General features: G+C 47.2%; 1 protein-coding gene across 1 annotated transcript; it reads right to left on the bottom strand.

Annotated features, from left to right (window-relative positions):
* Window positions 1-3,404: 3,404 nt before the first annotated feature.
* On the bottom strand, window positions 3,405-6,663 carry LOC120688194 (transcription factor GHD7-like). Its single transcript, XM_039970381.1, has 2 exons — window positions 5,832-6,663; window positions 3,405-4,324 (listed from the first exon to the last, which is right to left on the bottom strand). The coding sequence occupies exons 1-2, from the start codon at window positions 6,348-6,350 to the stop codon at window positions 3,989-3,991; spliced, it is 855 nt and encodes a 284-aa protein (XP_039826315.1). The 5' UTR covers window positions 6,351-6,663; the 3' UTR covers window positions 3,405-3,988.
* Window positions 6,664-25,727: the final 19,064 nt, after the last annotated feature.

Below are 25,727 nucleotides of genomic sequence, written 5' to 3'. Positions count from 1 at the left end.
GAATTTCAAAATCTCACCTTCGGGGCTAGCTATGCAGCTAGTGACAAAGCCGTGGAGATGTGCGGCGGAAGGTGATGCAAACAAGTTAATGGCTGCAGAAGACTACAAAAACAAAATAATAAAATATCCTCATCAAATTGAATATATTCAATATATACAATTATATGTACATATTAAGACATAATGTAAAGGAAAAAGTCCAAATTACTACCCTGAACTATGACCAAAGTCCAAATAACCCCCTAAACTATGTTTTAGTTTATTTTACCCCCTAAACTATATCATTTGGTACAATTTACCCCTTGATGGAATTTCTCTTTTTTGTTTCTCCACACACAAGTGAAATCTTAAGTTGGTTTTTTACAGGATGATAGCGGACATCATAACATATTTTAGAAAAAATATATTATCATTTTTTCATCATTATTTGATAGAGTAGGATATTTACTAATAAATTCATTCTTGAAATTCAAATTATATAAAACATATTGATTAAAAATTCATAATACATTTTATTAAAATGCATTGTGATATCCACTACCACCATGCAAAATTTTAAATTAAGATTCAACTTATATATGGTGGAATAAAAAGAACAAATTTCATTAAGGGGTAAAATGAACCAAATGACATAGTTTAAGGGGTAAAACGAACCAAAACATAGTTTAGGGGGTTATTCAGACTTTGGTTATACTTGAGGGGAGTAATTTGGACTTTTTCCTAATGTAAATTTGAACTATTTGTGCATGAATGAACAATTAAAAAAGTCACCTTTTTGGCCGGGGAGGAGAGACCAGCATGATGATCGTCAAGTCAGCCGAGGGAGTGAGCGAGTGGATGCAGATCATGAGGATGCAGTGGACGGTCATCGTCCCCTAATTGGACGACGCCGCAGAGGACGAGATGTAGAGCTCCCGCAGCGACCAAACGACGACGACCGAGCGCGCGCGGCGAGCTGCTGCCAGGCCGCCCGCAATGACGACAGTGTGATGCAGTGATGCGCGGCGGGCACTGATGCACGGGAGGGTCCAACATTGGTGGGAGGCCCCCGGCGGTGGTGGCGCGGCCAGCCGGCCGCCGGGGAGTACGCGTACGAGCGCGGCGCGCACGGGGGTCGCGCACGGGGCCGGGGCTGGCTACCTAGGCGCGATCGATCGAGCAAGACGAGGCATCAGTAGCGTAGGGCGTGGGTATACGGTGCTCTGGTAGGTCACCGGCCGGCCAACTGGTCGTCGGCCGTGCCCGGCACGGCCAGTCGATCGCCGGCTCGCCAAAAAGCAGAGCGGACATGAACTCCAACTGGAAGAGGGCGAGTGAAGACAGGGCTTCTCAAAACGCGTTTACATATGTATCCTTTTGCAGACTCGTTTTGGTTAAAACGCGTCTACAATTAACATGTATCGGATAAATAATCGTTGGAGACGCGTTTTAAATACACGTGTCTCCTATACTCTGCATAAAGCAGACACGGTTCGTTGCTCCGCGTCTCTAATACATCATAGACGCGTTTTCTGATGACGCGTCTGGGATAAGTTATCATTGGAGACGCGTTTTGTTTTTCTAAAGCCTGAAAGAACGTGGTGGAGACGTTTTAGATCGAAACGTCTGAAAATTCATTTTGGAGATGCGTTCTAATATTTGCGTCTCAAAATATAGTGTCTTCTTTGATTGTTTTTTACATAATGAATGCCTCGCGACGAATGCGTGTCCGCCGGCCGCCCACAATGCAAAACACGGAAAAATGAACTACGCGAGCTAGAATTGCGAACGCGGCCTCCGAGACACTTACACGTATAAGCGCCGTGTGATTGACACCCACCGTCCCAAATAGGGTCAAAGCTTGTCTCCCACATAACCTCTTCGATTAAATGTGTTAGCGGAGAGACCATGGGAGAGAGAAGTAGATGCAGAGGGATGAAAGAGTGGCACCTAGTGAGCATGTCATATCAGCGCTAGCTGCCCACGTGGACGGGTATGAACCTGCGGTGAACGACTTAAAACGTTTATGGATTCAGAAATGTATTTTTGGAGTTGATGAACTTATATGACACACCCTTACAAGTTGATGGATCTCTAATGCATTTTACTTATAGATTTTATGACCTTACCAGGCAGTCAAATACTACTTTCGTCCTAAAAAAATAAGTCATCCTAAAAAATTTAGAACAAATTAACAAGAAGGTGAAATGACCATATTTGCTCATATTTATTACCTATATTTAGCACTAATTGATTCTTGCATCCACATACACTTTCTAAATAGAGCAAGATGACTTGTTTTCTGAGATAAATTTTGAATCCTAGAATGACTTGTTTTTGGAACGGATGGAGTATGCATTAAAACAACACCGTGATGCGATGTAACCAAGGCTCACTGATCAAGTCTGCACTAAAATGCTTAGGTAGCGAGATTTACTATACCATGTGGTGCCATGGAGTAATTTCTTCTCGCCGGAGGTCTCATTGTGCGCGGCCGTGCAAGTTAATTTCTTATTCAACTCGCAGCGAGCACTACTATAAAAAAAACTTAACTGAGATGGGCAAAGTGATTAACGGAGGCGGTTTTCGCAACCGCCTCAGATCAAAGGTCAAAGTAAATAACCTATTTTCTAAGGCGGTCGTGTGCCTGTCTCAATTAATCAAATAAAAAAATTTAAAAAAAAGAAGAAGCCCGCCGAGCTCATCGGCTGTACTCCTCCGCCGCCGTCATCACCTTCGGTGCCACGTGCAGGAGGGGAGGGAAGGGTGGCCGCACTGGGCCCGCACCACCGCGCCGCCGAGCCCGCCGCTCGCCGCTGGATCCACCGCCGAGCCCGCTGCTCGCCGCTCCGTGCGCTGGATCCACCACCAAACCCACGCCGCCGCGCCACCAAGGCCGCCGCTCGTTGCTCCACTAGGCCGCCGAGCCCGCGCCGCTGCGGCCGCTCGCGTGGAGGAGAGGAGGGGAGGGGCGGCGAGGGTGGAGGAGAGGAGGGACGGCGCTCGGTTTGAGAGAGTGGGAGAGGGAGGAGAGGAATGGAACAGGAGCGAGTAACCCTAAGTATTAACAGAGGCGGTCATTGGGCTCGGTCTATTAATAGAGGTGGACTTTTATAAGTTGACTGCCTCTTAAAATAGGAGTATTAGCAGAGACAGTTATTTTTATACCCGCCTCAGAGGTGATAAAAAAAGATCGTAGTAAATTAAGAAAGAGAGAGTGTGAGAGAGAGAGACCAATACGGCAATACTCCGCATTGAGTAGTAGTACTCGTACCCGCTTGGACTCGTATACGCCCATAGGGCCATAGGCCAAGCCCATACATGCTTGAACTCTTGGCGGTTAAACGACACGAGACATGCCACATCCGTGCAAAAAGGCACGCATGCAGAGTGACCGCACTCGAGACCTGATTAGGCAACGTGCCTGTACCAGCAAAAAGTCCTTGACATGCATCGATCAAGCATCTCAACATGATCGCAATTGTTGCTGTGCTGTACTCGCAAGTATCAATACGAGGTTTCAGGGCTACTAGCACTACCGGAAAACCGATAGTTGCTGAGTGTCTGGGTCTTTGCCGAGTGCCAGACCACGGGCACACGGCAAATATGTGGTTTGCCGAGTGTCAGGCCGCGGACACTCGGCAAAAATCTGGCACACGGCATGCCCGGGCGTTGCCAAATGCAGACCTTCGGCAAATCAAGACACTTGGCAACGTGGCTCCTTTGCCGAGTGCTGGTCGGGCGGCACTCGGCAAAGTCTGAGCACGTGCCCAGCACGCGCGCCCGCCGTGCACCACCCGTCAGGGGGGCTGACGGCGTCAACTTTTTGCCGAGTGCCTCCAGCTGGCACTCGGCAAAGGTGAAATACTGCCGAGTGTCTCTGGCACTCGGCAATCCGTGTGCCAGATTTTTTGGTGCGTACCTTAAATTAACCAATGGCCTATGTGTGCTAGCTAATGCTCCGGCCGGCATTATATAATTAAACGTACGTCAGGTACATCGATCGTGGCTATGAACGAAACCATCCGAGGTCGAGCCGCCGGCCGGGCTCATAACCCGCCGCCGCCGCCGTTGGCGCCAGCGCCTCGCCGTCGGGCACCTTGGCGAACCGGCCCTTGACGCGCGGCCGCATCTCGGCGTAGGCCTTGCGCGAGGCGTACCGGATCTGCTTCTCGTAGCGCCTCCGCTTCCGCTTCTCCTTGTACCGCATCACCTTCGCCTCCCGGTCCATCGCTGGGTCCCCGCCGCCGCCGCTGAAGCTCCCGTTCCCCGTCGCAGCGACCTCGCCCGGGACGACGACGGAGCTCGCCGCGTCAGTGAACGTGCTCCCGCCGCAGAAGGGCATCTGAAAAAGTTAATGATAGGGCGTGCCAAAAATAAGGATCCGAGCCATGCATGTCACCTTCGCCATTTGATCCGGCCCAAAACAAATTGGATAATGCAAGCAAGCAAGGCATGCGCGATGTATAAACATTTTTTTCCCAGTTTCACAAATTATCTACCGGGGTAGTTTGGATCCAGAGGCTAAACTTTAGATCATGCCACGTCAAAAAGAATCTTAGTATTTATAAGTTTTAAATAAAGTCTAACTATAAACTAACTGCAGAACTCTGGGGCTAAACTTCGAGATGAATCTAATGAGGTATATTAATCCATGATTAGTGAATGGTTACGGTAGAATCACTGTAGCAAAATATGGATTAATTTGGCTCATTAGATTCATCTCGCAAATTAGCACCCATCCGTGCAAAAGGTTTTATAAACAGATTTTATTTAATACTCATAAATGATAAGATTTCTTTTGATGTGACAAAGGCTAAAAAGAAGTCCCGAAAAAACAGGGTCTAGATTAATAACTGATAGTTCGGTCGGGGCGAATCCTTGTCAACAGAAAAACTACTATGCATGCTAGCACTCAGTAATATGACACCGAAATAATATAATGATCATATATATAGTTGGGGATCAATAATGTACATCCATACCACATGAAATGAGAATAATTGAGCTGAGCTGTTGCCCGGCCAGCCTTGTGTTCAGGACTAGTCGTGAGCATGTTGATGGACAGATAGCGATGGTAAAAAGAAAGAAAATTGCATTTGGCTAGGACTTGTGGTTACCAACAGATGGCGATATATACATATACATACTAAGAAAAGAAGTTGCATTTGGTCCGGGGATCTTGTTCCAGTTTCATTCATGTGTGCATTATATAGACCCAATTAAATTTCAGTTCTCATATATTCTTTGCGATTGCCTTCTCTATCTGCCTACTATTTTTTTAAGGAAAATCTGCCAACTAAAATTAACATGGTTTGAAAATTCAAAGAATTTAGCGGGAAATTTTACAAGGAGGTTTTGTGCAATTCTTGTGGAGCTCAATTGTAGAAAGTATACTAGTTTGATAATGTGACTGGCTGACTGCTTTATCCTGGAGGAAAATTAGAGACAAAAAGGAACAGCAAGACAGATGTGTTACTTGATGGTGCACTGTTTTGGACTAGCTCCTAACAAGTTGGAGTGATGGTCTCTGACGGACCACAAAATTGACGGCTTTGGACGTTTTCACCACTTTGAATCTGTACCAAACAGATCGATAGATACTCATGTAAAGACATGTACCAAATTAAGCTAGCGAGATTAGGCGTAGTTCCGTTTCCCCCCTCAAGTGATTAACACTGCAGATAATGAATCAAGAAAAATCCGCAAGAAGGGCGATTGCACTAAGAATGATGCATGTAGATAGTCGATACTGAAATGGCCGAGGGCGCTTCAAGGATCTCAATCGCATGCCCAGTCCAGCAGCTTGAAATTAGAGGGGATCAGGGGAGAGATGGGACCGAACCACTCACGATTGTGGCGCTGGACGTCGCCGGGTTGCTGCCGCCGCCGCCGCCGAGCCCCATCCCGGCCTCCAGGACCGCCGCGGCGGCCGCCTCGCCGCCCCGGCTCAGTGGCACGTCAAACGTGAGGCCGTGTCCCGGCATCTGGCCGTACTGCACGTGCGCGTACCCGTCAAACAGCGGCGGCGCCCCCCGCTGCTCGGCCTCGGCCACCCCGTTTCCGACCGCGGCCGCCGCCGGCCCGCGCTGCAGGTGGGGCGCAGGGTCGTTGAACAGCCACGTCACGCTCTCGTGGTCCTCGTCGTGGCCGAAGAACTGGAACTCATGCAGCCCCGCCGCCGCTGCGCCTCCGCCGACGACGGCGCCGTGCTCCTCCTCCGCCGCCTGGTGCCACATCCCCGGGAACCCGCGGTTGAGGTCGGCGACAGCGACCCCGCACCGCCCGCCGCCGATCCCGGGCCCATGGCACGCGCACTCCGCCAGGCCACCGCACACGCGGCGCCCGACGCCCGACGCCGACGCCGACATCCCACGTACGACGTCGCCGCACGCGCGTATGAGCTTGCTCTCTTGACTCCTCTTCCTCCTCCCACCACTCCCACCCTATGTGGTCTGTGAGCTCCCTCTACCTCCCCACTTGTTTGCTTCTGCGTGCTGGCTCACTCGCTTCGCTCATACGCGTGCCCTGCGCGGCCGGCCGGGCTGGTGTGTGGAGGAGAAGTCAGAAGAGAGGGGGGATGGAGAGCTAGGGCGGGTGTGTGGAGAAGTCAGAATAAGTACGCGCGCGGCGAGGTGCGGGCCGGCCCGGCCGGGTGCGGCCAATGGAAGTGGAGCAAGTGATATGAGATGGGAGGGTTTCTTATAGGGGTGCCAGTTGGTAAATTTTAGGTGCCCCAAACTTTAGATTTGTAAAATTTTTAATTAAAGAGGGTTGGAAGTGCATCTAAAAGCCACCCATTTGCACTCATAGTTTCTTACGTGGAGGATCTGGAGCCACCTTTCTCGTCTCTCTGAGTGGTTCTTTTGGCGATTCCCTATTGGGCGCCCCCTGCCAGGCAATAGATCTAGGTTGGATGATTCTGTGCAAACATGTTTCTTTCTTTCTTTCTTCAATTCCTTTCTTTCTTCAATGGATCGATTATTTTTGGTTGTTGTGCTCTACTGTACTGTTGGAGCCATCAGTAAATTAGTACTATAATAATCTTCTTTGAACTAACTTTTGCACCCAAACTAGCTACAAAACGTCTTTTTTTTAAGTGTATGTGTTTTTCTTTTCAAAATCTGCTACAATGGCATATTAATGAAATCTAATCAGGTAGTAAGTGGTTTCCCTCAAAAAAAATCAGGTAGAAATGCTAAGTTATGGGAAGCCAGTCATCGTGATTGCTTATTAGGTTATTACTCACAACACAAGATACCTAGTTTGAGTTTTGTCTTAATTTGAAGTAGGAAGTAACAAAAGGCAGTTTTGGGTCCACACATATATCCTTGATGGCGTTTTGCTCATTTCGCATTTAAATTTCTTGGGTTGGATCGATTTTGTTGGTGCGCGAAGAATAATCATGTGAATCATGCTGCTACCCGGGTCGCTGTCTTGGATGTTCCAAAAGGCGCAAATGGAAATACGGGTCCATTTCATATCCACTCATGGAGAAAAGGCTTGGACGCAGGAGATCCACGTTTGACTGCAAGGATATGGGGCCGCATGTGTGATCGGCGTTCTTCCTAGCTAGCTCCACGCACTAGAGCTCCAGCTGCATCCAACGGCGGTCCTAATCGCAAATGGATGGAGATACTGTTAGTGATGCCACGACCATGATACTATATATACTGAACAGAATTAATACAGGTTTGACTATAGATTAGCAAGATCGATACATCGTCATCATCATCGCAAGCAAGTTTGATTCTGATGGGAGAACATATCCATCTAACATCTCCTAACTTATTAGAGCATCCCAGCAGATTACTCATTTCTATTCCTAATATTAAAAAAATATTTTTTTGATAATAGAAGGTGCTTCAACACATTATCAATTTCATCTCCAATATCAATTTTTTTTTGTGATTACCAAAACATATCTCTCTCTTACTCAAATCCAAATGTAGGGGGATTTTACCATATTCTTTGAGTAATAGCACTGGCTACAAAAATGTAAAAATATATTATTGGTGATGGTAAGGAAATATATAGAGTATGAAGGATGAGTAATCTGTTGAAAATGTTCTTAATTAGGCTTCTATAGTAGTGTTTGCATGATGCCTATGTAGACAAATCCATGTGAGTAGTCACAAATACATGCTTCTGAGGATACGTGTTTCCACTCGCTTAACCTAGCTACAAACGGGCTATGTGTGGCCAACAAGTTGCGTACCGCCATGCTATGCACTAAGACAGTGACTGTCTGTGGCGTCACTGATCGAGCACCACGCATAGCAGGAACGGACACAGGAGCATGTAAAATGTACAGGATGAGCCATACCGTTCGGTGCTACATTTGTGGCTGTAATTAGGTCAAGAGGCAAGCTACGTTCTCTTTCAAGAAAAATAAAAAGTATTTATATTAGCATCATTCCAGGATGGCGAGAAGGGACAAGTTTAAATTGCACTCAGAATAAATATGCTTTTATGCATGGTCTGATGGAATACTAGTCTTATATTGATTAACTCATGTTAGCTAGTACTCCCTTTAATTCATAATACGTACTATGGTTTTAGCCTTCTCAATTATTCTCAAAATACATCATGCCATCTGAGAATCTACAAGGCATTTTCCCATCTTTTCTTCCTTTTATTTCTTGGCATCTAAATAAATGCTATCATCTCACAATTACATGACGCATCTCTTTTCAATATAGTACTCCCTCACTTCTCAATTACAGTTCACTTTATCTCATTTCTTATGAGTGAAACTTTTCTAACTTTGACTGAGTTTATTATAAAAGATATCAATATTTACAACATCCAATTAGTTTTATCCAATCTACCATGAAATATATTTTTGATAGTACATTCATTTGGTACTCTAGATACTAATTGTTTTTTTTAAACTCCGTCAAAGCTGGAGCAGTTCTTTTTTAAAACTAACAAGACAGGAGAGCCATTGATTATGTTTAAAAAAATAAAATAAAACCCAGATTGGATACAATAAAGAGCTAATCCAGCAGTTTGACTTGTAACAAATCTAGGAGTCTAAACTGTACTTTAGAATGACAGGAGTCGCATAAACGATTGGCGACGAAGTTATTTGACCGACTTTATTAGTCATTGTGTACGGCTCTAGAACGGCATAAGTTTCGTTTTTTTAAAAAAAAAACCATAATATATACTAGTATGTGATCTAGCTAGATCAGAGTGAGTATTTGATTGCTGAATTGTATATACGGCAGACTCCCATTATTTGTGATGTGTAATGTGGGAACGTTAGGATCATGCTAAGCAGCGGATGAAACACAAGCCATGCGTGCGCACGCACAGACGCGTGTCGCGCGCCAGAGCACCGCGTGCTGGACGCGCACGGCCGACAAGTGTCCGTCGCGCGGCAGCGGAGACGAGACGGAGTTGGATTTCTTCTCGATTCAGCCAGCATTGAGACCAGGCGCCTTTCCGGCGTCACGCAAGGCGAGGTTACGCAAGGTCAGTGGAGGCGCGCGCGGCTGCGACGTCCGTGGCTGTGGAGATTCACGACGTCGGCGTCGGCCAGCGCCTCGGCGAGCCTGTGGCGGAGGGCGGGCGAGAGCTACGGCACTGCCCCCGCCCGTTCTTTTCCGAGACGACGATGGCGCACGCCTCGCTAGCTAGCTTGCACCAGGCGGGAGCGGGATCGCCCTCAGGGATTAAAGGAGAGGAGTTGCCCAACGGCGCACGATTGATCGTAAAAGGGATGACTCACTCAAGTCTCAAATCCACGATTTCTACTGTAAGCAATGCAGTCAAGGCAATCGTCAGATGATCGGCAGTAGCTACCCTCGCTCGGCCGGCCGGTCTTGTTCCCCTATCTTCCCGGGCAGCCGTGTTGCATCCACAAACCTCCCACTGGCTGGGCAACTACGTCTGAAAGTTATTGGGAGCTCTAATCTTAGAGGGGAGGGGGTGAATTAGGTATAAAAAAATTTGACCTATGGCTCCAATTAGTTTGTACAAAACTTAAACTAATACAACCTATCTAGATGTGCAACTAAGTTGTTCTAGTGTGAAACCCCTATCCCAAAAGAGTTATGCACCCTATAGTCTTTCCTAACAAGAAACTATTCTATGAAGGTAAAGCCACAAATATTGCAAGTATTAAATACGGAAGCTTAAAGAGCGGGATAGGAGATAACAAACTCTTGACGCGGGTGTTTATTCCGTTGTTCGGTTAGCCACAAAGGCACACCTACATCCACATTATTGTAGCACTCACTAAGAGTATTGCTACTCGGCCACCAAGTCTTTTCCGTGAACACAATCACGGTCACCTTGGCCCCCGGGTTCCACTAAGGAGCTTCTCCACAAAGGATGGGGTCTCCACATCCCCCGCACAAAGATGTCGTCGCCGCTCCACACCAAGTCGGAGGGTCGATGACGTTGCCGACGAGCTTCGCAGCTCCAAGGAGGCCGGCGCACCAAGCTCTTGTTTGGTTCACTAGAGAACCACAGCACAAATACTCAAGGCCTTGCAATCTCACTCACGAAGAGCTATTTTAGCACTCACACTTTACAAGCTAGTGCTAAAAGCTAAGGATATGATCTTGATGCTTTTGTATGGCTTGGAGATGTTCTTGGGTGTGTGTGGGATGTTCAGCAACTCCAGCAATCTTCAAATGGCCGGGGTGAGGCGTATATATAGGCCACCAAGTCTTGTAGCCGTTGCTCCAACGGTCAGCAGAAAATCTGCGTATCATCGGATGAACCGATGCCTCTAGCTGGGGTAGCGTCGGTTCATCCGGTCACTCATAACCCGAAGTAGCCGTTGAACTCCTGACAGCTGACGTCATTACACCGATGGTATGCACCGATGCTTCACCGGTTCAACCGGTGCTGAAGACTTGGCTCTTGCGCGACTTGCATCGTCTCTGGAACACAGTACGCCCAATGCACCGATACCCCTTTTTGAACCATCGGTTCATCCGGTGCCTATAAGCTAACTTGGCTTCGATTTCCTTCTGCACCAAAATACAATGGCGTCGGTTCTTCCGACAACCATCGGATGCACCGATGCTCATGCGTCGGTTCTTCCGGTGCTACCGACCGAAGAGCTTTCAGGGAGCTGCCCTGAACCCCTGTAGGGGCGGCCCTTCGGGCCTAACTTTGCCTATCAACTCTTTGTCATCACTTGAACCTAAAAGCCTGAGAATGATCATCTTAACAATCATAATCATATTAGTCCAAGTGTTGTGTGTGTCATCAATCGCCAAAACGATATATTGAAATATGGCATGAGAGGCCATTTTCGCTACAATCTCCATGTCGTTGTCGCGGCAGCGACGTGTGAACCGCATCGAAAGGATTGGAGGGTGGGGCGGAGCGAGCAGGAGGAGCCGGTCCAAAGGAATGGCCGCGACCCGGCGACTTTTCCGTCACGGGCTCGTTTCAACAGCAACCTCTCTGTCCATTCGCGCATCCAAGGGTGGCACGCGCGCCATGCCCTACGACGATGATCCTTCGGGCTCGGCAGCTCTGCTCGGCTTGTGCTGCGTGCGCTGCGGCTGCGCTCCCCCGACCGGCCGGAGCGCCGGGCAAAGCGAGGGGGCGAAAGCACAGCGCATATTCGCTTTTGGCGACGCGGACGGAGAGCGACGAGGGTACAGAGAAAAGCCCCCCCCCCCCCCCCGCGCACCAGGGAGCCCCGGGACCGGCCGACGCCACCACCGACGCCGCATCTCGCATCGCATCGTGGGGTGTGTGGCCGGCGGATCAGTTCCCTGGCCCGTGTCGCGCCACCGCGCCGCGGATCAGCACACCGAGCAAACCTGTTGATCCACGAGCATGCACCAGCTTGCCGCTGCTGTACGGAAACGGAGGGCTAAAGGTCACCACAGCCACTAGCTCGATCCATCAACCGTACCGATCGAAAATCCACCTCTGGAGTTTGGACGCAGCGGCGCCGACCTGTACGCCTCCCGTTCACTCGCTTATCGAGGCCACGAGCATTGAGAACATCTCAAGCAGAACTTCTAAAATTGAGTGACTAAATTCTATTTTAGAAGTCCATTTCTAAAATTTAAGAGGTCAAAATATGTTATCTACTCCAACAGACCTGACTAAATTGGCTTCTATTTTTTGTGGGTCCTACCTGTCATTCACATCTGAGCTTCTCTTCTCATAAGAAAGCAGGCGGCGGGCGGCACGCGGACGGCAGCGGGCGACCGACGACAGGCTCGTGCTCCGTGGTGCCCACCAACAGCAGCCCGTCGCTCATCGGCGTGTCCCCGCTCTCCACGCGCTCTTTCTCCTTCACCGCCGCCCCCCGCTGTTGGTGTTTACCGTCAAGTTTACTTAGGGATACCCTTAATAATAAGATTTGTAGGTAGGGATCGACTGCTCTGGAACTCGATGGTGCAAGGAACACAAAGATTTAGATAGGTTCGGGCCAAGAGTTGCGTGATACCCTACGTCTTGTGTGGTTGTTTGTATTGCCTTAGGTGTTGATCTCTTTTAAGGGGGTCCATGTCCGCCCTTTTATATCTGGAGGGACAGTGTTACATGAAAAGTCCTAGCCCAGTACAATTGGAGTCTTACTACAACACGATCGAATAGTTTTCTTTGTACTGCAGCTAGTTCTACGCCTATTCGGGTAGTTACAAGAGAGGTAAGGTATATCCATGAGCTATCCCTAACTCTAGAATACTCTATGCCTATAAGCAGCCCCGTTGCCCCGGGTCTGACAAGCTCCAGAGCTCTTCGTAGCCGAGTCCTGCAGGCGTCAAGTACTTGGTTGGGCGTCTTCGAGTACTTCAAGTAGTCAGAACGTCCTTCTGGTTGCTTCCGGGTCTTCTTTCAGATATGTCGAGTAGTCCTCCAAGTACTTACTGTTGCTTTGAGGCTGTGAGGTGCTCAAGCCATAAAATCTTGATCATATATAGTGCGCGAAGTACTCGCGCTCCATATGGAGTAGCCCCCGAGCCTTAGGTTGAATCGTAGAATCAGGCTGAGGGTCACTTCAGTCTTTCTCCTTTATTATTTTCCAAAAAAATTGAAAAATAAATCTTTGATGCACATATCCCGCAGCCCCCCGAGTCTTGAATTTAAATCTTTTAATTTAGATTTAAGGATCAAAAACTCATGACAAAATATGTGGTAAAACTTCCAAAAAAGTAAACAATCTGTTGATCTTCCAAGTATTCACAGAATTGCCATCGAAGACCATATAAACCCGTGCAGTAACTTCTAGGGTTTTTATTCTCTTGACTCCAGGCAGCCGTCAAATTCATATTCACACTTTCCAATTATTTGTGGCATCCACTAACCCCTTTCGTAGCCCCCGAGTTTGAACTCGTGACACAGAGATGGCTCCCAAAAAGAACAAGTCCAAGATCGAGGATGAGGCAGTTACAAATCTCTCAACGGGCTGGTGCAAAAGTAAAATGTCTCAAGCAGCTGTGCAAGAATTGGAGAATATGAGTCTTCTCCAGAATCAAGCTGTAATCCAATGGCGCGTAGGCGAAGGAGAAGATTATGCCTTCGAAGGTACCCTTGAAACTGTTATATTCTGTGATTTCATGGAACATGGTCTTGCCGTTCCTGTGTCTGAATTTTTCCAGGCTCTGTTGCAATTTTGGGGAATCCAATTGCATTATCTGACTCCCCAATCCATCTGGCATCTTTCTATTTTTACTCATTTTCTCGAAGCATTCCTTGGTATCTTTCCCCACTTCCATCTTTTCCAACATTTCTTCACCCTTGTACTCGTTCCAAATGCCGCCAAATCCGCCATTGTCGGCGGATGTGAATTAGTACTTCGTCCTGAGACTCGAGACGAGTACTTAGCTTATAATCCAGTGGGTAAAGGAAAAGAAGTGGAAAAGTTTCTGGTTTCATGTCGGGAACTTCGAATCTCCACTTCCAGAAAGGGTTGCTGGCGCCCCCCCCCCCCAAGTCCAAGCGAACTGGTCAAGTGCAGGACCTGATGACAAACAAGTCGAGTGCATTCTTCGCGCCATTGCCAATTTCAAGAACAAAGGAGTTACTGGAGATCATGTTGTCTTCTCCTTTGTGAGTCGTCGGATCCAACCTCTTCAGCGTCGGAAACATCCTGCCTTCCGTTATGAAGGTACAAAGGATCCCACCAGACTCTCGCCAGAAGCAATGGCTCACTCTGAAGCAATCAAGAGATGTTGCAAAGTACTCGACAACTTCGACAAGAACTTGAAACTGCCAGCACTCTTCTCGGCCGTCAATCCTCCCGAAAAGACCTGGGTAAGTGTTGAGAAACACTATCGAGTACTTGTAGTCATGCACTTGAATCTTCTGACGAATCCTTGCTTCTTTTGCAGAAGAATTATAAAACATGGTACTGCATGCCTCCGTCGTCGGAAAATGCTACTCCCTCCGATGGTAAAAAAATGGAAGGCAGCTCCTGGAGCTTTGTTGTAGAGGAAAATACCCCATATCGACAGTGGCCAGTAAGAATCTGACACTCTTTTTAATTAGATCCTGTTTGCCTCAGCTTTCTTATTTGGAATCTTGCTTGGCTAGGATCCAATATCTTCTAGCGCATGAGAAGGATCAGATCCAGGACTTTCGTAACTGGATACCGTGTGATCCAACTACTCAATCAGCCACAGAATCACCAGTAATTGGGTTGATTGAGAACGCAATTGCCAATTCTCCAAATACAGACATGCCTGGGACATCAAATCAGCCAAATCTTGAAGCACCCAAACTTACTCCTTCTGTAGCTACTGAAGGTACCTCAAATGCTGATGGAACTGGCAGTAGTGGAGCTGAAAGATCAAAGAATCCTGCTGTTAGATTGGTACCCTTCCAGTCTTTGCCGCAGTCTACACAGGAGGAGTTGGGAAAGGAGCTCTTTGATGATCCATTACTGTCTGTAGACAATGTAAAGAAGCTCGCAGATTACATACAGTGGAGCTTTAAATATACGAAGGTAAACCCTCTTCTACTGCTGCTTGCCTATGTCGAGTAGTTGGTGATATCTGACCAATCTTGCTTTGAATTTATAGGAAGTTGCCAATCGGTCTTTCTTGAAGTCACCTGCCTTGTATAAGACTGTTGACAATCGAAAAACCTTGGAGAAGCAAAATGCACTAATTGCCAAGCGCCTTGATGAATCCCTTGCTGCACGGAACAAGCTGTATGAAACTAACCGAAAGCATCATCTAGAACTTTGTGAAATGAAGCAGCAGATCAAGAGCCTTGAGGAAGAAAAGGCCAAACTTCAAGAACAATTGAAGACTACTCAAGCTTGTGGGTATTTTCACCCTTATCTTGATATTGCTCTACCAATGATTTGAATAATCATTAAGATATCCTTCCATCAGGCTCTTCAAGTGACCATACTCGACTAGTTGCAGCAGCTCAAGTCATTGTAGATATGGTTGATTCTGAAGATGGGTCGTCGAGTAGTAAATCTTTGGTAGAGCGTTTAGAAGAGGCTCCCAAGAAATTGTTCGACGTCATGACGGCCACCTCCAAAAATTATCTGACCCATATGATTGGAGTTGTCAAGTCATACTGGCCTCAACATAACTTAGCTCCCATAGCTAAAGGAATAGCCGCTGATTGTTCTGATGAGAAATTCCAGAGCTATTGTAAAGAGTTAGAAGTAATTGCTGAGGAGATTTTGAAGAATTTGGCAGAATAAACTGCCTGTAACAGCTCTTGTCATCTTCTGTAAGATCTTGTGTTTGTATGTATTGCTTTTATCCTGTTGGTGTAGCTTCAGGAGCATGATCTGATACCGTAGGATAAATACAAACTACTCGAGTAGTCGAGTAGGATGCTTGCATGGAGTAATCCCCATAGTTGATCGGTTAGGATGAATCCTGTCGAACTATCCAGATAGAAAAACTTTGTAGAGATATCCAAAAACTACTTGAGCTAGCGAGTAGGGTGTCCTGGCCAAGGACTGGAGTAATTCCTAAGATATAGGATGAACCTCGTCGAGTTATTCAAGATGAAACTATCTTAAAAATATCTAATACCTACTCAAGCCAGTGAGTAGGGTGTCTATCATGTAGACTGGAGTAACTACTAAGATTGACCGATTAGGATGAACCCCGTCGGGTTACCCCAGAAGAACAAAATTTAGTAGTATCCATAACATACTCGAGCGAGCGAGTAGTTTTGCCTTTGATGCAAGGCTGGAGTTCCTTATAGTTGACCTATTAGGATGAACTCCATCGAGTTACCCAAGTTGGACAAACTAGTAAAGGTATCCATATTCCTTATCGAGCCAGCGAGTAGGTTGTGTCCTTATACTAAGGACAAGGATGTGGCTTGTATAGTTATCCCAATGAAAAACTATGTAAGCTATCCTGAACAGGTTATCCAGGTCTGTATGAATCTTTAAAGATTATCCTAATTGGAAAAAACTTTTGGAGAGTAATCCGAGATGATGCTGTCAGATTGAAAACTGCCTTTAATGTAGTCAAACAGTGGATGAAAACCCTTGCTTTATTAAAGAGATCAACTGACATCTCCATGTTACTTGGATCTAGGATAAAATCTGCGCAAGTGCTTGATATTCCAGGAAATGGGTACCTCGTTACCATCTACATCAGTAATTCTGTATGATCCGGGTCTTGTGACCTTAGATACGATAAAAGGTTCCTCCCATCTAGAATTTAACTTGTGTAGTCTTGTCTCGTCTTGAATCCTTCGTAGAACTAGATCTCCTATATTGAAAGATCTTTGCTGGACATTACGATCATGGTAGCGTCTGACTCCTTGAAGGTATCTAGCCGATTGGATCAAAGCATTGATCCTGACTTCTTCGACTGAATCTAATTCAAGTTGTCGAGCTTCATCTGCCTCTCCTTCTTGATAGGCTTCTACTCTTAGAGATTTCCACATGATATCTGCAGATAGTATAGCCTCTGACCTGTAAGTGAGGAAGAAGGGGGACTATCCAGTTGCTTTGCTAGGCTGCGTTCGCAGCCCCCAGACAACATGGGGTTGTTCTTGAATCGACTTGCCACCTTTCTTAGAATTGGCGTCGTAGAGTCTTTTCTTCAAGCCGTCGAGTACCAAGCCATTGATACGCTCTACTTGACCATTTGCTCGAGGGTGAGCCACTGAAGCATACTTGACCTCAATGCAAGAATTATCGCAGAAATCCCAAAAAAATTGCGATGTGAAGTTAAAGCCAAGATATGTGATGATGGTGTGAGGAAATCCAAATCGGTGTATGATGTCGGAGATGAAATCAACTGCTCTATCTGAAGAGATCTTGACAATGGGCTTGTACTCGATCCACTTGGTAAATTTGTCAACTGCTACCAGCACATGATTAAATCCTCCTGGAGCTATAGTTAGAGGCCCGATCATGTCCAGACTCCAACAGGCGAAGGGCCATGATGGAGGGATTGTTATCAGATTGTGTGCTGGGACATGAGTCTTTTTGCCGAAGAATTGACAGCCAGGGCACCGTTTGACAAGGTCTTCTGCATCCGATACAACTGTTGGCCAAAAGAACCCTGATCTGTAAGCCTTTCCGACTAGTGTCCTTGATGCGGCATGGTTGCCACAGACTCCTTCATGTATCTCTCCGAGGATGTCTTTGCCTTCTTCAAGGGTAACACATTTCATAAGGATGCCTGAAGCAGAACACTTATACAAGTTGTCGCCGACGAGGACAAATCCCTTGCTTCGCCTGATAATGCGAGCAGCTTCCGCGCTCTTGGTATCAACATGTGGTGGAAGCTTGAACTCCTTGATGAAGTCAATGAACTGAATCCGGCAGTCTTCTTCGATCATTAGCACTTCTCCAACTATGGCCAGGGCCTCTTCATCAGAAGTTTGTTGGTTTTGTACCTTGACTGATGGATGGTGTAGTTCATGAACAAAGACTCCCGGTGGGATGGCTGCTCGAGTAGATCCAAGTTTGGAAAGGACATCGGCTCCCACGTTGTTGTCACGGTCTACGCGGTGGATTTCCAATCCTGAGAACTTGTTTTTGAGTTTTCTGATTTCCTCAACGTATGCATCCATTGTGTCCTTGTTGATGTCCCATTCTTTATTTACTTGCTGGACGACGAGTAGAGAATCGCCGTAGACAAATAATCGCTTGATGCCGAGGGAAACTGCTAGGCGAAGCCCGTGTAGCAGTGCCTCGTATTCTGCTTCATTGTTGGAAATTTAAAAAGGATCTGGAACACATACTTTAATTCTTCTCCTTTGGGGGAGACAAATAGAACTCCCGCGCCATCTCCATCGAGCTTGAGTGAGCCATCAAAGTACATTACCCAATGCTCTGTAACGTTGTGAGGTGCTAGGATTTGATTTTTCCGCCATTCAGCTAGGAAGTCGACTAATGCTTGTGACTTGATTGCTGTTCTTGGCTTGAAGTTGATTTCCAAGGCTCCCAGTTCAACTGTTCACTTTGAGATTCGTCTGGTGGCATCCCAATTGTGGAGTATATCCGTCAATGGGAAGTCAGTTATTACCGAGACCTTGTACTCATCGAAATAGTGTCGAAGCTTCCTGAAGGTAATTAGAATTCCATACAGAAATTTCTGGATTGAGTGGTATCTAACCTTTGATTCAGAGAGTACTTCACTGATGAAGTAGACTAGTCTCTGGACGTCTTAAATGTATCCTTCCTCTGGGCATTCGACTACTATCGCCGTACTGACTACATGAGTAGTTGCAGCGATGTAGAGGAGTAGTTCCTCGCCTGGTAGTGGAGCTGCAAGAATTGGCGGTGACTGGAGATGATGCTTAAGGTTCTCGAGTGCTTCCGCGGTTTCTGTAGTCCACTCAAATTTGTCTTGTCGTTTGAGGAGCTTGAAGAAGGGTAGGCCTCGTTCACCAAGTCTGGGCAAGAACCGGTTCAAGGCTACCACACAGCTTGTAAGCTTCTGGACGTCCTTGATGGTAGCTGGAGCGTCCATGGCCATGATGGCATTTATCTTTTCTGGATTAGCTTCAATTCCTCGATTGCTGACAATGAATCCTAGTAATTTTCCAGATAGTACGCCGAAGACACACTTGGTTGGGTTGAGTTTCCAACGGAATTTTCGGAGGCTGTTGAAGGTTTCTTCCAGGTCAGTAATGAATTGATCCTGGGTCTTGGTTTTGACGACAACATCATCAACATAAGCTTCAACGTTGCGATGTAGCTGGTCGGCAAAGCACAGCTGTATCGCACGTTGGTAGGTTGCACCAGCATTCTTCAACCTGAAGGACATGGTCTTGTAGACGTATGCCCCGTAAGGGGTGATGAATGTCATCTTAATTTGGTCTTCTTCTTTCAAGGCGATTTGATGATACCCTGAATAGCAGTCGAGGAAGGATAACAGGACACATCCTGCCGTGGAGTCGATTACTTGATCAATGCGGGGTAGCCCGAAAGGATCCTTTGGGCAATGCTTGTTTAGATCGGTGTAGTCGACGCACATCCTCCACTCATTGTTGTTCTTCTTCTAGACGAGTACAGCGTTGGCCAACCATTCGGGATGGTAGACTTCTTTGATGAACCCTGGCGCGAGTAGTTTCGCTAGCTCCTTCTTGATGGCTTCTCGCTTGTCCGGGGAGAAATGTCGTAACCGTTGCTTCTTTGGAGTGGCTTTGGGGTCGACTCTCAGGGCATGCTCGATCAACTCCTTGGGCACCCCTGGCATATCCGCTAGTTTCCACGCGAATACGTCTCGGTTGGCCCTAAGGAAGTTGACAAGCTCGAGTTTCTATTTGTCGCCCAAACCAGCTCCGATGATGGCTGTCTTGGAGTCGTCTCCCTCTTGTAGCTGAATAGTCTTGGTGCCCACGTCACCGGTTGGCTTAATCGGCGACTGGCTTGGTTTCTTGGATGGCACTGAGTCCTTGTTGAGTGAGAGTTCCTTAGCGGCAGCAAGTATTTCGCTGACAGAGCTAGGAACTCGAATCGTGGCAGCATGATCTATTGCTTCCTTGTCGCACTCGAAGGACTTAAGGAGGTCTCCTCGCAGGGAAAGTACCCCTGTATTGCATGGCATCTTGAGGAGCAGGTACACATAGTGTGGGACTGCCATGAATTTAGCCAACGCAGGTCTTCCCAGTATGGCGTGGTAGGAAGATTCGAAGTCGGCTACTTCAAACTTGATGTATTCTGTCCAGAAGTTTTGTTCTGCACCAAATGTGACCGGAAGGGTGACTGAGCCAATTGGTGTAGAAGAGTTTTCGGGAACAATGCCGTAAAAAGGGGCCTTGCTTGGAGTGAGCATACTCATGTAGTTGAGGCCCATCTTAGCCAGCGTACTCGCGAAGATCAAGTTGAGGCCACTTCCGCCATCAATGAGTACTCGAGTGAGCTTGAAACCTTGGACAATTGGGTCGAGTACTAGCGGGAACTTTCCTGGTTCAGAGAAGCTGGTCCATTGATCTTCCCTGGAGAAGGTGATGGGGACCTCGCTATACTTTAGTGGCCTCTGAATTGCTGGCTCAACTGAAAGGATTTCTCTGAATAGAAGCTTCTGGGATCGCTTAGAGAAGCTGGGATCCCCTCCAAATATGACGTTGATGACATTTTGTGGCTGTTGGAACCCATCGGGGTCTTTCTTGTCGTCTTCGTCATCCTTGTTCTGCTTTTTCTTAGGAGCGTCTGGCGGAGTTGATTGAAAGGATTTGCGCAGAATTGTGCACTCCCACATCGAGTGGTTGCTCTTAGGGTGAATTGGGCACCTTTTGTTGTGAAGGACCTTGTCAAACTGATCCTGCGGCTTTTCATTCTTCTTACCACGCGGAGTGCGATCCATGGTACCGACGGTATCGTCAGGTTTGCGCTTACGCGCAGGATCCCGCTGGTTGCTGGGCCCTCCACGGTCATTGTGGCGCTTCCCGTTATTATCATTGTTACGACGTGGGCCGTTATTATCGTTGTTACGACGTGGGAAGCGGCTGCGCTCTTGCTCCTCTTCGTCTGCCCAGCATTGCATCATGTCGCATAGTTCTACTACTGTTTTGGGGCGATTGAGCCCGAAGTCACAGTATAGAGACTGGATAGTAATGCCACTCTGGAAGTAGTCGATGACATCATCATCGGCGACGTTGGAGATGGTAGCTCTTGTGTTGAAGAAGCGCTTGACGTAGGATCTGATCGATTCACCTTGCTCCTGCTTGCACATCGACAAGGCGTGTCGAGTAGCTACTCGATGTAGCGACCCTTGGAAGTTGTCGATGAAGGCCTTCTTGAGATCGTCCCATGAGTGTATGGACTCGCGTGCCAAGCTCTCGAGCCACGTGAGGGGTGCAGGCTCCAAGGCCATCGGGAAGTAGAGGACCTTGGTGTTGGTGTATCCTCCTGCAACACTAACAGCAGTCGAGTATAAACGTAACCATTGAGCAGGGTCTTGCTTACCATCGTACTTCTGGATGTTCGTTGGCTTGAAATCCTTCGGGTACTCAACGTTGTCAAAGACTCTGCTGAGGGCTTGGAAGCGATCGGAGTTGTCGGCAAGTTGTGATCTGTGTCCTGCGTTGATGATGTCCCGTGCGTCCACTATGGAATCGGCAACTTCCTCCCTGTTGTATCAGCGGTTGTTGTTGTTGCAACTTGGTTGAGGCACAGGAGCTTGGTTTGCCACCCCTGGGGCGACGGGTGCTTGTGACTTCCTGATCCTCTTGGTTTCTTTGATTTTTTTGCTCCAGCTGTTGTTGACGGTGACGGCCTCCGGGGGTACGGCTTGCCTGAGGTATGACTGTTGCGGTGGCCCTCGACTGGGTGCCATGAAGCGAAGACAATGGGTTTGGTCTCTCGAGTTGTTCAACAACATTTTTTGCGAGGTGTATTGTGGCAGTACCGCCCAAATTAATCCGGCTCAAGTGCGCTAACCATCACCTTAAAGGTAATCCCGGCTAACACGCACTTCAAACGGAGTAATCTGGCAGGGCTGTCGGGTAAAGTCCCGAAGAATCCACCTGGGCGTCGATCGAACCCAAAGCTTACATGTAACCCACACGAAGGTGAGTCCAGAGAGTACAACAATTCATAGTTACATTATATTACAGAGTCTTAACTTAATTATTACAAACCAAGTTCGAAATCTCCAAAAGGTACTTGAAGTTCGAATTGAAAGTAGTTCAGAGTTCACTGCAGTGGAAATAAAACGAGTTCTAAACGACGATACATGATGTCAGGATGAAGCCCGTACATGACATCACTCGGCATTGTCATCGTTGGCCGGAGTCGTATCCCACTCCACCGACCAACCAGGCGGTAAAACACACGGCCAAGTCAAACTAGCTATCTGATCTTCAAAAGTATCACCTGAAAACAAAGTGGAGCCACAAGCAAGGCTGAGTATACTAATACTCAGCAAGGCTTACCCGACTAAGATATAATTAGCCCTCTAACTAGACATGCAAGGCTTTTGGCTTGAGGGGTTAGTCTTTGCCGAAAAACAAAAAAGAGTAAGTCCTTATTTTCCGATTTTAGCTTTCAAGTTCTAGTTTGATTAACCATTCTACATTAGCATCTACCCTAAAGCATACATGGTGAAAAACAATTATTTTTCATCATTCAATCATATTTCTCATCATCATTGTTCCACTTCTTACTCTATGTGGAAAAAGGGTTAAGCAGTCTCAATATCCATGAGAGACGGACGATTCGAATCGAATTTGTTAACCTGGCCAGGCAGACCTAAACACACGCATGGGGAATGCAATCACCCACGCGACTTTTCCCCTTTTTCGCCGGGCATGGAACTGGCCCACCGCCCTAGGGTGCCCTGCACCCGTGCGTGACCATAGACCAGACAGTGGGGAGTATGTTCCACGGCCGGTTCCATCATGTACTTAAGCTTACCGATTACCATATTCTCGGCATGTGGTTAGTACGTTCAAACGCTTAACCACCACTACCACACACCGCGGCCTTATCCATTTTCGCTAAACAGACGGGGTATCACGAGTACAACAACCCCGCCCGTAAACCTTATATTGCAGTGTGTAGTAAGCATTCAACTCCTATGAGCTCGCGAGTGACAGGAAATCACTCGACTTCTACCGAACCATTAGCATAGCCAACTAGCGACCTCCACATACTAGTGTTCAAGCATAGGTACCTAGGATCATGCAACTAAGGTTCCAAACAAATCCTGCAACTTAAATGCACAAATAAACAGGGATATAATAAGCTTGCATAAATTAAAATAGGTAGGACATGCTCCGAGGCTTGCCTTCCTGAGCGGAGCTAGCCTTGGGCTCTTTTGAACTCTGGTTCAGGTCTTCAGTGACTTCAGTTAGATTCACTTGAGCTTCACGCTGCTCACTCTCGGACTCCAGCACCAGCTCGTATGTACCGTCTGGGAGAGTAGTCGAATCTATATGAAATGCATATACGTGAGTTACTTTAGTGATAACGATTTATTCAATTCTTCACTATAGAGTTGTAATCCAACGCAACTTAAGATGATTTGCAAAATATTCTGTTACATCATTTTGGGCAATCAGTTATAGAGTAATAATCATTATATCTGACTTCACAAAGTAACTAGGGTGGATTTTACCTTTTCTCCCTATGCATCAAAAGAAATGATTCTTCTCATTTATTAATAGGTTAAGCATGTCCTTATCATAATTAAAGTTACACAGAAATTATGGGTTTGAAATTTTTATGCAAGGTACATATCTGAGTAACTTGCCTACTGTGAAATTTTCAGCCCATTTCCTGCAGCCTATTAACCATGAAAAATAAAACAAAAAGCTACTGCTAGAAACAAAAATGAATTTTACAGGTCAAACTATGCAAGTACTGGCAATGAAATTTTAACTGAGTGTTCTCTACCTAAATATGAATTTGCAATTAATTTTTCACATTTAAACAAGCATTGTACAGGGCATGAAAAATAGTACAATGCATCTCTGCATGGATCAAAATTAAATTCTACAGACTGTTATAGCAAGTTCCAGAGCCTCATCTTTTACCAGTATGGTTATATACTCAAAGTGAACCCATATAAAAATTATTAGAATTTTTCATGTAAAGAAAATATTTTTAATGATTTAATGTATCTATCCTCTCCATAAATCATTTGGTCCAGATTGACTTAACTAAAAATTCTCAAACTTTTTATGTAGACTCCAGGAACTAAAATACAAGTACTCTAAAAGTTTGAACCCATGAAACATATCATAACCACTTGGATAAATAAAACTATCTATCATAGGCATACATCAAGATTTAAATAAACTGATAGCTAGGCATGTCAACTGTCCATGAAACTTTTACACAAGGCTATTCATCTAATATGTAACCAACTGACCAAAAATGGCTAACAGCTCATGCTTGTAACTTGAGATCTAACCAAAGGTATATTTTCTTTGTATTTTAATTAAAGCAAAAACTTTTGAGCAAATGAAAAAGTGCATGTAACGAAAGTCGTAGATCTAGTCACAAGTAACTCAGAACAGTTGAGTTTGAATTTTTCCAATTTTTCTACGAATTTACATCAATTTTACAAGTTCACTGGAAAAACTAGAAAACAAAAACTCAGATTTGCAAAGGGGCCCCTGGAACTTTCACAAAACCCCCTGGAAATCTAAAACTAATTACGCCGGGGTCCCTGGCCGGAGGTAGGAGACAGAGGAGGCGGCGGTGGCCCGTTTCCCGGCGAGGGAGCTCGCCGGAGGTGGGGGAGATGCGGGGAAAAGGGAGAGGGGACCGAGAGCTACCCCGTGGTGGGTCGAATCGGGGTCGGGTGGCTTGTGGAGGGCCGGCCACAGCGAACAGGGAGCGGCGGCGGCGGCTGTAGCGGGCGGCGGCGCTCCAGCGGTCCGGGGCGGAGGCGAGCGGGTCTGGGAGCTTCACGGAGGCGAGTAGAAGCTATCTATGGGGTCCATTGGAGGCGAGGAGGGGCGGGGAAGGGGGCTCCGCGGTGAGGTGGTGCTCGGCGGCGGCAATGACGTGGGCGGCGGCGTTCCAGGGCGCGGGGAGCGGAGGGGGAACTTGGTTTGGGGTGGAACGGAGAGGGGAGGAGCGGGAACGTGGGGTGGCGAAGCAAACTGGGGAGGAGAGGGCTGCAGATGGGAGCTCGGAAGGGGAGGAGTTAAGGGCGGGCGCACTGGCATGGGCGGCGGTTCGTCACGTCGCCGTCGTCGCGGAGTGCCAGCACTCGAGCATGGGCACAGCGAGGGCAGGCGAGCACTCGAACGCGGCGCGGGGTCAACGACGGGGACGGGAGCGTGGTGGCGTCGCCGGGCGGCGGGGCAGTAATGGCGCGGCGGAAGGCGCAGCGAGCTCTGGTGGCGAGGGCGCCGTGCAGGCGGGCGGCGGCAGGCGCAGCGAGCTCTGGCGGCGTCCGGGCGCGTGCGCACTCAAGCAGGGTAGGGGGGTCAGCGGCGCGGCGGCAGCGAGCGCAGCGAGCTCGCGGCAGCGGCGCAGCGAGCGCAGCGAGCGCACGCGCGGCGCGCTCAAGTGCCTGCGCGCGCGCAGAGAGGGGAGGGGCAGCGAGGGAGAGAGAGGAGAGAGAAAAGGGAGTGGAGAGAGAAAAACCAAGGTCAACCGTTTGACTTAGCCCAAACTCAAGATTTTCAAATGAAACTCGAAAAATTTTGAACATGAAAGTCGTTCAAAATTAAATTTCCTACAACTTTCATTACAGGCAAAACTTCATTTGAGCGATGATTTGAAAGTTTAAAATTTGAATTCAAGTTTAATGATCCCGCTTGTTTTTCGGGATTAACTCCAAATTTCATGTTGTAACTTGAAAAACTTTGAACACGAAAGTTGTTTATCTTGTCAAACTCTACAACTTTCGTTTTGG

The sequence above is a fragment of the Panicum virgatum genome, chromosome 9N (genome assembly GCF_016808335.1).
Source record: "Panicum virgatum strain AP13 chromosome 9N, P.virgatum_v5, whole genome shotgun sequence".
NCBI lineage: Eukaryota > Viridiplantae > Streptophyta > Magnoliopsida > Poales > Poaceae > Panicum > Panicum virgatum.
This window is presented reverse-complemented; position numbering and strand designations above follow the sequence as displayed.

What these genes read in the sequence shown, in the direction of transcription:
- LOC120688194 (XM_039970381.1), bottom strand. Translation starts at nt 6,350, where the DNA reads ATGTCGGCGTCGGCGTCGGGCGTCGGGCGCCGCGTGTGCGGTGGCCTG. An exon ending in CGACGTCCAGCGCCACAATC is followed by an intron (nt 4,325 to 5,831) that starts GTGAGTGGTTCG and finishes TAACTTTTTCAG; the next exon opens with ATGCCCTTCTGCGGCGGGAG.